Below are 12,977 nucleotides of genomic sequence, written 5' to 3'. Positions count from 1 at the left end.
TTATAAGAGTTGTCAGGTGCTCTCGTTGTGTTTCATTCTGGAACACCTTTTCTTCGGAATGAGGAGACTGAAACGAGAAGCAGTCAGCTAGCAGTAGCTGAATGTGGTCACATAATGGTGTGCACTTCAAGTTTTGAATATTTTGTGCTAATGTAGACGCAGTTTTTGTGGAAGCTGATAACTAATTATTTTATATTAATAGTTGTCTCTACTAAATTATAGCCATGGAGGCAAGCTATTTCCACGCAAAAATATGATGTTGCAATAATTATATAATGGTACATCAGGAATGATTTCTGAACAGTAGACATAGTGGTGTGTTTGGTCTGTCTAATTATTGAGACACATGAAGAACCATGGAAACAGGTACTGAAAATTCATATCATGGTAACTAAACTAAACTCCTCCCGGACAGGCCATGAAAGGCCAATGGTACCAACAGGCCACCATGTCATCCTCAGCCCATATGCGTCATTGGATGCAGATATGGAGGGGCATATCATCAGCACACCACTCTCCTGGCCATATGTCAGTTTCCCAGACTGGAGCCACTACTTCTCAATCAAGTAGCTCCTCGGTTTGCCTCACAAGAGCAGAGTGCACCCTGTTTGCGAACAGCACTCGGTAGACCGGTTGCTCTCCCATCCAAGTGCTAGCCCAGCCCAAAAGTGCTTAACTTCGGTGATCTGACGGGAACCGGTGTTACCACTGCAGCAAGGCCATTGGAATATCGTGATAAAGACTGTAAAGTAAAGTAAGACTACTGTTCAAAATAACTTTGACAAAAGTGCCTTTGAATTAATATGGCAACAGTTTAATATCAAAGTATTAGGTTTTTTATTTCAAGTACCTTTTATTTTATTTTCTTATATTGTACCTTAATGTTACTAATTATTAAGTGAAAAAATAATTGCATTTAATATTATGTTAGTATGGTTCATTCACATACACAAAACTTTGATGGATCACATTTTTGCAGACTGGTTTATTGAAATTAAAGTAAATTTAATTGGAAAAAATGATTAACTTAATTTTCATTTAAAAAGTCTTGTAAAGTATTTATTGAGAAAAGTGACTTAACGAAGTTCTTGTGAGTTTCATTCCTACAATGGAAGCTAAAACTTATATTTATTCAAAGATAAACTCATTGATTTATACTAATTTCCAAAATTCACCACTTCAGGACTGGTGACAAGAATTAAAATGTAGAACTTTTCATTTTTAGAGAGAAATTTCTTAAGTTGAGTTAATCTTGGTTCATGATTCAGTGATGGATACAAGAACTGTGCATTAAATATAAAAATTATATTTAAAGGTAGGAATAGAAAATGAATTCTGATAATGGTAATGCATTCAAACAGGTGTAAAGGCCTAAACTACGATACCAATAATTATGGTTATTTTGAAGGTGGGAAATTTGTTGAGTTGCCAATGTGCACACATATCCTCCAAAGGAACACAGTAGTTATAAATTGTGAGTCAGTACCATCAGTGCTTTCTATTGGCACACTCATTTGTGTAACAATTTCTTCACTATTTCAGAATAATTCAAGATAGCAAGTTATAAAAAATCTGTCTGCAGTATGGAGCATATTTTCTACATATCGTTTCCACACACCTACTGCACCTCCAAATTGTGCAGCAGTATATACTTTCTTCTTCTCTATATGTTTCATGTCCATCAAACTAAGATGTTTGCCATTTTAGCATGATTACACTTTCATGATAATTTTTGATACACATTTTCCCTTCTTTCACAGAAAATAGCAATATCCATTCAGCGATTGGTGCAATTCTTACTTCTGTGTGTGTCTGCAATATTCGTAAATGCCATCGTGACACCATGGTTCCTTCTGATTGCAGTTCCAATATGCATAATTTATTATGTCGTCCAGAGGTTCTACAGATGTTCTTCAAGGTAGGAAACTAAAATTTTATCTTATTTGTCATTCAGCTATTTTTGTTTCATCACAATGTAGGATTTACATACATTATTTGTTAGATATAGTTAATACCTTGCTTGTATGGGAAAGGCAAATTTCTTTTGAGCATTTGCAAAAGATAACCAATTACCATAAATCTTGAGCAAGGGATGGAAGCATAAAAAATAAGATGACACACACACACACACACACACACACACACACACACACACACACACACACACACACAGAGAGAGAGAGAGAGAGAGAGAGAGAGAGAGAGAGAGAGAGAGAGTCAGTCTTTCATGCCACAAAAGAGAGTGGCGAGAGGTGCAAGAGGCAAGTTGTAGGGGATAGAATAAGAACAGGAGAGGGTAATGGCAGGCTGTACACAGAAAGGCAACACGATGGGAAAAGTGTGAAGGGAAGATTCAGTAGAGAATTCTAAAGAAACCATGAGGAGGGAGTTGGTGGACTCATAACTGGAGCCAACAATAAATAAGGCTAATGATCTGTGTACAGTTAGAATAAGTGATGGGAGGGATGCAAATGCAGGATGAGAACTTTCAGAGATTCAGTTTAACAGGATGTGGAACCAACCTCCTGCCTCTGCAATATTGAGACTAATGTTAGTGTGGAAGAATCATATGGTTTTAGTACTGAGACATCTATAAAGTTGACAACATTTTGCTGTTCGTTATCTCTGGACGTGGCTAGTCACACTTGCCCTTGCCTCCAGTGTCGTAGTGGTTGTTCATATGGGTAAAATGTTGATTTATGCTCATTCCCACAGAAAACAAAACTGTGTGGTACTTGTAGAACAGTTGATATATGGCAAGAGTACTTTTGCCACTGGTGACATTATGAATCTGTGCAATAGGCAGGACTTACACCCACGTCTTCCAAAAAGATATTGTTCATGGTGTTATATTTCAAAGCATGACGGAAGATACTTTAAGCCCTCTTTGTTCTTTAGTATCCTGGAGTTTTGCTTCAAGATCTGGTAGTAAAAATGGAAGTTGTAAGCCCTCACAGAGGATATGGTTTAGTTGTTTCATATTATCCTGGAGTATTGTTTCAAGATTCGGTAATAAAAATGGAAGTTGTATGTGTGGATGTAATTGGTCATTCTTATGAAGATGAAGGTACTCTGATCTGCAACACTTAAGGATGTAACATAATACAGGGTGATTCAAAAAGAATACCACAACTTTAAAAATGTGTATTTAATGAAACAAACATAATATAACCTTCTGTTATACATCATTACAAAGAGTATTTAAAAAGGTTTTTTTTTCACTCAAAAACAAGTTCAGAGATGTTCAATATGGCCCCTCCAGACACTCGAGCAATATCATTTTCATCACTCGTTCTCGGCCGTCCAGAACTTTTCCCTTTGCACAAACACCCATTCTCTGTAAACTGTTTATACCAACATTTAATACACCACATATCAGGAGGTTTAACACCATACTTCATTCAAAATGCACGCTGAACAACTGTCGTCGATTCACTTCTGCCGTACTCAATAACACAAAAAGCTTTCTGTTGAGCGGTCGCCATCTTAGCATCAACTGACACTGACACCTGGTCAACAGCGCCTCAAGCGAACAAATGTACAACTAAATGACACTTTATAGCTCCCTTAATTCGCCGACAGATAGTGCTTAGCTCTGCCTTTTGTCGTTGCAGAGTTTTAAATTCCTAAAGTTGTGGTATTCTTTTTGAATCACCCTGTATATTAATAACTCAGTGGAAAAAAAATGAAAGTGCGAGTGCATATTGTTGGAGGTTTTCCAGCAGTCCACAGAAAACTTACATCACTTGGCTTAAGGTCTGTTTGACTATAGCACCAGATGGGACTGGCCGTGCAGTAAGAGGCAGTTAAAGGAATGGGAAAAGACAGCGTGCGTCAATCTGCAGTGCTGGTGTTCCTTATTACAACAATGCCTGGAGAAAACATTTGGATGACTTCACATGAGGTAAACATTGGTAAACTGGAAGAAGAATGAAGTGTGACGAGTGTAACCCAGGAGTTTGATACCGCTCACAGCATTGTTTCATGTGCATAGGTAGCATTCTGAAATACCACTACTGCCCGAAGGAGAGGAATTGGTTGACAATGGTCAGCTGCAGCAGCAGATGACTTCTACATTGTGCAACAGGCAATAAGGGACCCATATCAAACAGCATGTGCAATTGCAAACACATTTAACAGAATGGCGAGGCACACAATCTCATGCACGGTGACTACATGGGCGTGGTCTCCTCGTGTGATGACCAGTATGTTGTGTTCCATTGACACCTACACATCATTGGCACTGTTTGTGGTGGTGCTGAGAGCATTGGGATTGAATAAACAAAGGGTGTATAAGAAGAGGTACAGTCAGAGTAGTGTCTCTGGATGAGACATGGGAAGACATAATGTACCCAGGAACACTGTCAAACGTAATTGTTTTGGTAGTCTAGGTGTTACAGTGTGGGGAAGCATAATGTTGCATGAGCATATTACCCAGGAGATTGTTTTTGTTGTCTATGTGTTATGGTGGTGAGAGACATAATATTGCATGGGTGTACTGACCTCCAAATCTTTGAACTTGCCAATCAACATTGTAGTGTCACTGTACTCTTTCTTCGTGTGTATATTTTCAGGGATACATTCAGCTGTGACTTCATTTTTGTGGATGACAATGTGTGACCACACTGAACTGCCAATTCCCTCAACTTAAAACCCATTGAGCACATGTGGGATGTGTTGTGGAGACATACTGCAGCATGTCCACATGCACCAATGACTGTCCAGCAGTTGTCAAACATACTGGTAGAGGAATGGGATGCCCTAACACAAATACTCCTTACCAACCTTGTCAACAGCATGGGAGCCACACTGCAGAGCATGCATTGCCATCCATGGTGACCACACACCCCATTAAGAACCAAGTCTTGCATTTTGTAATGTCCAGGGTACTATCATAAATCGTGGTGACTTCAGTGTAATTATTGTCTTTGAATAAAAGTAATTTCTGTTTGTATCATTGCATATTTCACTCAGTTACCTTCTATACTATGCTGTAGCAGTTCTTTTTATGTATGGCCCAAGTTTCATCAAGCTGTGTTACATATCAGTTACACATGATGTGAAAGTTATCTTCATCCTTTAGTTTTGCACGCAAGCATAGCGGGTTTGAAATCAGAGGGAATTTGAGAAAGTTAGTGTTTGATGACAACACTATGAACATGGTAGATACTGCTGTTAGGGATGTGCTGTTGACTGTGAACGTTATTAATCAAAGAACCTAGTAGTAATGTGGTAGGAACTGCAAAAAGGCTTTGGAGGAGGTGAAAAATAGCTTTAAAATGGAAAAGGAGGATGTGGAAAATGGGTTGAAGGTGGTTGCCAGTAAAAATGGAAATTGCCCCCCCCCCCTCCACACACACACACACACACACACACACACACACACACACACACACACACACACACGCGCGCGCGCGCGCGCTCGCACACACACACATGACAGCTGTGGATTGCTACACTGCGGCAAAATTTGTACTTGGAGATACTAGAAGGTTAAGGTTGTGAAACAGCAGTACTCTATATGTATGTGCAAATCTACAAACTTTTAGTGTGTAGAAATGACATAGATTTTTCATATATCCATAGCATGTCATCATTCACATTGTATTTTACTGGAATTTCCTCAACAATGATCCAACAATGACCATAGAATTGTGCTGACTACACAGCATCAGTAGCTTATTTGACAACTGATTGGTCTTCCACTACAGTGCTTGTCACTGTGTTTTAGCTCTTCATTTTAAAATCTTCCCATCTATTTCCACTTTCTTCCTCGACACAAATTTATTCTTTATTCTCCTGTGTAAATCAGGTAGAGTAACAGTTTCTGGTCACAACAAGAAACACTTTATTCTTCTTTTGTGGTGAACGGTAGCCACATATAAACCATATTAGACAACCTGTTGAACAAAGACATTTAGCATTGTAATTGTGATTGATAAAGGGATTTGTTGTCAAAAGTATAACTTTGGTTGGCATACTTTTCTCCACTCTTTTACACAATGAGATGCAATATAATTTACAGTAATTTCTGTATTGTTATTATTTTAATTTTCTCATAACTTAAATTTTATATGAATTTATGTAAGTACTTCCCTTACAGAAATCTTAAACTGTAACTTCTTGTTAGTGACTAGTTCCTACTTAGAATACGTGTACATTTAACTGTGAGCATAAGTGAATGGCAGTCAACATAAATACTTTTATTTATTTATTTGTATATTTGAACTGTATTGCAGAGAACTGCAGAGACTAGACAGTATCACACGATCACCTATATTTTCACATTTCTCAGAGACATTAGGTGGTTTGACAACTATCAGAGCATTTAATCACCAACAGCGTTTTGCAGATTTGTTGTTTAAAAGAATGGATTGTCATACAAACGTCTTCCTCATTATGAATGCTGGAAACAGGTGGCTAGGAATTGCCTTAGTAAGTAATTTTTTATCATTTGTCTAAATTTAAATCTTAATGTGTATACAAATGCTTTTTGTGTTTTTATATTTATCTGGATTTACACTGTACGCCCATGCCATTTTGTTGCATAAAGGAAACTGTGTTCTACAGTGTATTAGGAATAATGTAAATGTGCTATTTAGTATGGCTTCATTGTGTTTGGCTAAAAAAGAAAATATAATGTTGAATCATGAAGGAATTATCTGAATGGGACAGAAGTGGAATTGGTAGATGTGATGTACATGTACAGACAAACAAATCATAACAATTTCAGAAAAACTGAATGATTTATTCAATAGAAAGAGCTTCACAAATTGAAAGTGTTTGGAGCATTATGGACAGGGCCCTCCAGACTACATGGGATTTGAATGATTTTACACACCAATTGGACAGAATTTGGCACAATGTCCCTCAGAAGGACCTCCAACATCTCCATCAATCAATGTCAAACTGAATAACTGGTTGTATAAGTGCCACAGGTGAACCAATCTGTTATTGACTTTCCCAGTTTGTGAAGCTCTTTTTTGTTGGATAAATCATCCATTTTTTCTGAAACTGCAATTGTTTGTTTGTTTGTTTGTACATATATGTCACATCTACAGATTTTTGTCCTATTTGGTTAGTTCAATCATGGCGAGTCCCTCACTTTTTCCCTTAGAGGTTATAATGACTTCACACAGTCCTCATTGCAGTAATTTTGTGCATCTGATTATTTTATTCTCACCACGTGCCTGCCACTGAGTGGCAGACAGGGACATTTGAAAGTTGACTGTTGGATCTTAGTAAGCTATCAGATAAAGTTCATCATCAGCATCAGATCTAGATCATGGCTCACTGTTATCTTCAATCACTGAGGTCCAGCTTTGCTGAACAATGATCTGAGCTGGGTTTGGTAGAGAGGCTACAGAAGGGGATGAGTAGAGAATGGGGAAGATAGCAGGGTAGGTGTGGGGAAAGGTGTAGAAGTGCTGTCTGTGTAAATGTGCAGGGACATGATGGCAAGTATCAGCATCAGGGTCACGAGGATATGCTGCAGAGGAGAAAGCACCAAGCAGATTGAGGCAGGTGGAAGACAGCAACCAGTACAGACTGAGGACACATTGATTATGGGAACAAAGCATACATTGTGTGGGGAGTTCTGACTTGCACAATTCAGAAAAAATGGTGTTGATGTGAATCCATATGGGACATAGGCTGTGAAGCAGTTGTTGAAGTCAAGCCCGGTATGGGCAGATATTACCTGGCTGAGAGACTCCACCATCTGTCAGAACCATCCACCTACATGCCCTGCCACATTGACCACATTCCAGAAATCCAGTGTGGTTTCTAGTCTCTCATCGGATCCTTATATCCATCTCTGAACTCATTCTCTGAGTCTGTCTGCCTGCTCACTCTAACCCTCCTCTTCTACAAGCTTCCCAAAATACATAAGCCCAATCACACAGGATATTCCATAGTGGCTGGATACTGTGCCTCCACAAAGAGAATTTCTGCCCTTGTGAACAAACACCTTCAGCCCATTACCTGTAGCCCATTACCCATTATACCATACTGCTCATCACTGTTGATGTCACATTCCTGTACACCAACATCCCCAATCCTTATGGCTTCTCCAGCATTGAAAACTATCTTTCATAATGCCTGACTGATTCCCAACATACAACCTTCTTCTTGGTCACTATGACCATCCATATCCTCATCCACAATTGCTTCTCCCTTTGAAGGCATCACCCACAAACAAATTTATGTTACAGACAGGGCCACTGACAGAGAACCATTGTGTCCCAACCCATTTAGAAAAATTCTTCACAGCCACCCAGAACCCAAAGCTCTCCCAGTTCAGATCCATTTATAACAACTTCATGATATGGACTGAGGGTGAGTGCATCCTATCCATATTCCTCCAGAACTTCAACACCTTCTCCTCCATTTACTTCACCTAGTCATACTCAGCACAAGAATCCACCTCAGGAGCGGTTCCATCAGTACCTCCTCCCACATCAAGCCTCCATTGCAATAGCTGCCAGCTATTCCACACCATACAGCTCAGCTACCCATGGTTAGTGCATCTACAGTGACAACCAGTTCTCCTCCAAATAAGCTGCGGGTCTCACTGAGGCTTTCATATGCTGAAATTACTCTCTCCACTTTGACCAGAAAAAAATATCTGTGCCTTGTCTCCTCAGTCACCAACCATCACCCACATACCCACTGACCAGCCACTAAGGAGTGCCCTCCATGTGACTCAGCACCACACAGGCCTGGAGCAACTCAATCACATTCTCAAACAGGATTTCGATTACCTCTAATCATATACTGAGATGTGAAATATTCTCCCCACACCTTCCACAGTGATATTCTACCACACATCAAACCTGCACAATATCCTTGTCTGTCTCTATTCCACCCCTGCTCCCAACCATTTGCCCCATGGCTCATTCTCTGTAAAAGTGCTAGGCACAAGATCTATCTCACAAAACCTCCTACTATCTACTACAGTCTTTTCATAGGCATTTTCCACCCAATTGTAGCAGCCCCAACTGTTTTTGATGACTTTATGGAAGCCTAGTTGTAAAGTATTGCAAAAGATAAAGGCGCTTGTCAGGCACAGTATGATAGCGTGCCACTTGTAGCAATAGGGATATTCCACGATGGCCAGCATGGGCACAGCATTCCTGGCAATGCAGCACAAAGCTGTTGTCTTTACAGGCCAAACCAGGCAATTATTATTTCTTTAGGTTGTGAAATTGTTTTCCTATGTGTGACCCGAAGTAGTACAACATCATAACAACTGAGTTTATACACAACTCACCAATATAAGTTAAAGGATGAGCAGTCCAAAAGAGCCTATTAGTATGAAAGGGTGACATTGGGTGAAGAGGAGACATGGACCAGCCAGTGCACTGCATCAATTTAGGGGCTTCACCATTGTGAGCCATGTTCTGGTTCTGATTTGTACTGTATCACTGAGTGAGCCTCTTCCTGGCCAACTGCAGCAGCAGTGCAGCAGCAGCAGACAGCTGCCCAGGGAGGCAGTGGGTTGACTCCAGGCAAGTGCCACTGCCCACCTGACTTCCCTGCAGATGTTGTGGTGCGTCATGCCGTCATTCATTGGGGTGGAACTTCCCTTTGTGAGGCCGGCTTCCCCTAGCAGCATTCTGGCCATCCATAGAACCACTGATGCCACCAGTCTGCCACACAGCCTGCCATATTGGGTCACATGTTGCTAAGCTAGGGACTGGTATCAGCAACCCTGGAAGCAAATCACAGTGGCAAGCCATGTGGGTTTTGTCAACACACTGCTCACAGCGACTGACTATGTGCCAAGAGGGCACACGACACCTGCACTGAGGCATCCAAATGTAGCTACATGATTCATAATAAAGAACTAGTCTTATGCTAGTGTTTCACCAATGCCACCACCTGCAGCATCATTGCCTCAACCCCTGCTGCCAATCATCCTCTCACAAGAAGTAGCCTAACACCCTTGGATCTACATCAGTCCACAAAACAAAATTAAAAAATTACAGTATATATGAAATGTAACATTTATGTAGTTTGTATTGCTCTTGGGTGTCCAGCTGGGTGCAATCATTTATGCCACACAATATTTTGACAGCATACTTTCCCATCATGTGAGACCGGTAGAATGAGTGTCTTCACTACATTGTGCCTCTTTTATACCATTACCCCTCCAAACCCGTTCTTTCAATACTCGGTGGCTACCATGTCAGAATGAGTGGTGGTGGTGGTGGTGGTGGTGGTGGTGGTAGTGGTGGTGGTGATGGTGATGATGTTGATGATGGGGGGGGGGGTGGGGGGGGGGGGGGTTAACCCATCACCAAATGCTGGCCATGAACTCCAGTCCCTCTGTGATTCTGCCACTCCCATAAGGCATGGAAGCAGCAGAGTGTTTAGTCATACACTTCACTGAGAGTGAAGCCACTGTTGCTACTGATCAGGCCATCAGCCATCTGCATTGCAGTAGCCTCCTATAGAACACAGTCCGAAATAGACAAAGTCTGTCTTAGCACTTCCGTTTGCCTGTATTTTGTTGAGCACAACGTAGCTATGCAATGATCTGCAATCACAGAATTTTTTGGTTGCATGAGTTTGATGTGTCCCCAGTGTTGCCTGCACCTTTGTTTCATTGTCCCCAAGGTCTGCCTGATGTATGCCTTAACAGATTTGTACAAAATACAAAGGACACCTAGGTTATGGAGCTAGCTCATTGTTCATAGTACCTAATAGTGCACTTTGTTTCAGAGATGGGTTAAAAATGCATTTACTATTATGTCAAGCCAAGGTTCAGTTGATTCTTTGTGATACTTTCCCAGCACACGGCAGATATGCCATTTTACTATACTACTCCAAGTTGTATTTGCTGGGTCTGTGCCTTCCGCATGAAAGCACATTGGATTTGTCACCAGCCATTTCTAATCTTCTTGAATACATTCTCAATGTGGTTGAGGCCCCTTAATAGGCTCCTTTCATCTCATATCGGATGGACTCTGGGGACCAGTGAATGTATCGCACCCTCATGCTGTTACAAATGATTGCAGCTGGAGGTATGGAGATACAAATCAGTGTGGGTGGCTTTCTTGTACACTTTGTGTTCTAGAGTGCCATTCACTTTGCATTTCTGCATTGATTAGGATATCCAAAACAGGAGTCCACCAATCTCTTCCACCTCCATAGAGGATTTGATGCTGAGGTGCAGACAATTCAGATGTTGGAGAAACTCCTGAAGCCTTTCACTTCCATTGACAACACCACAAATGTGTCATTAACATATTTAAAAAATATTAAGGGGTACAGCTTTATCCAGAGCTTTTTCTTCAAAGTCCTCCATGTATAAGTTGGCCATAACTGGTGAGAGTGGCATGACAACACATCCCACTTTTTTTATAACACATTTGTGGTGTGGCCACATGGGAGTGAAAGGCTTCAGGAGTTTCTTCAACATCTGAACACTGCACCACAGCATGAAATTCACTATGGAGGTGGCAGAGAATGGTAATCTCTCATTTTTGGACATGCTTGGCAAGCACAAAGTGGAAAACTCTAGGGAACACAGTGTGTGAAGGAAAACCACCCACACCAATTTATACCTCCATGCTTCCATTTGCCATCGTCCTTCACATCATGTGAGTGTGCTGGCTCAGCCACTTTAATGATGTATTCAAGAAGAATAGATGGCAAGAGACATATCCAATATGCTTTAAGGAAGAAGATATGGTCCCAACAAATAGAACATGATGAGTAGGACATGACACTGGCATATCTGCCATATGATGACAAAGTATCAAACAAAATTGTCTGAACCTTGTCTCAATGTAACACTAAATGTGTTTTTAGTCCACCTCCAAAAACACATGCACCATAAAGGATAATGTAATTCACAGCCATTACATAACTGACATAAATTGTAATAATTTGTTAGATTAATTACAACTAAATATTTTGTAAACATTGAGCTGATAAAAATCTAGTAGTTGCATGAATATACTAATCTCCTGGTTAACTAAAAATTAAAAGTAAGCCTATACTGTACAATCTGATTAAGCCATAGTCCCTTACAAATATTTTCTAAGTGCAGGCACATTAATACTTCAATAGCTGCACATGCTTTAAAATTAAACTTCTGTAATTATAAAATGGTAAACAACAGTGTATAAACTGTTACTTAGCTAATTTGAGCAGCACTTCAACAAAAAAAAAATGTTCATTATAGTACAACAATCACTATATAGCCATCTCTTTCAACAATTAAAAATATTTATACATGCTAAGTTCAGACTTTAAAGCAAATAAAAGAATACATTGCATAGAGAAGTAGTTGTAATAAATTGCTATTGTATGCTACAGTAAATCCTAACTATAATTGATTATATGCAATAATAATGCCACCATGTGATTGGAATGGATTATTTAAAAGTTTGCACACAACACACACCTACAGTTACCCTCAAAGCCAATACAAATTGAAGGAAAACAGAATCAACTTATCATCTGCTCTACTATGAGGTGGTATGGAGAACTTTTTTACTGAATATGAATTAATTTTTTTGGATGCAAGATTGATAGAGCAGTTTCACTCAATTCATCAAAAGATTTACTGAAAATGTGGCATTAATGAAAGGCTGTTGGGATGTAGAGGGACTCATTCTTCTGGATTTGAAGAAAGAGATACTACATTAATCTTAACACACAAAGTTACAACTTCAAGGAAACTTTCAGCTTACCAGTGATGGCCTAATATCACCCATTTTTTTGCTTCAGACTGAAAAGGGAAGTTCTTTAGTGATACCATTTTCAGAATGGTGAGGTACTGAAAGATGTTGTGCAGAAGTAGCTGAAGAACCTTCTATGCCTCACAATAATCAGAGCAAATGTTGTCGAAAGCCTCCAACACAAAACAGCATTCAGACAGGCAGTGTTGACATTGTGGGAGCAGGGGAATGAGATTGTTCAGCTCTCTCAACAGGAATGACTTGAAATGGTGGTTCTCCTTGTCC

The 12,977-nt window shown here is 40.0% G+C and overlaps 1 protein-coding gene across 1 annotated transcript in view; it reads left to right on the top strand.

Moving 5' to 3' along the window:
- The window catches only part of LOC124803008 (ATP-binding cassette sub-family C member Sur), a 415,616-nt gene that overhangs the window by 316,515 nt on the left and 86,124 nt on the right, over positions 1-12,977 (top strand). The window contains exons 20-21 of the mRNA XM_047264118.1: positions 1,761-1,918; positions 6,240-6,435. Coding sequence (XP_047120074.1) covers positions 1,761-1,918; positions 6,240-6,435 — 354 coding nt within the window. The remainder of the gene's footprint in view (positions 1-1,760; positions 1,919-6,239; positions 6,436-12,977) is intronic.

Source organism: Schistocerca piceifrons, chromosome 1 (assembly GCF_021461385.2).
Source record: "Schistocerca piceifrons isolate TAMUIC-IGC-003096 chromosome 1, iqSchPice1.1, whole genome shotgun sequence".
In the NCBI taxonomy this organism is placed as follows: Eukaryota; Metazoa; Arthropoda; class Insecta; order Orthoptera; family Acrididae; genus Schistocerca; species Schistocerca piceifrons.
Note: the sequence above shows the minus strand (reverse complement) of the source record. Positions and strands in the feature narration are given on the sequence as shown.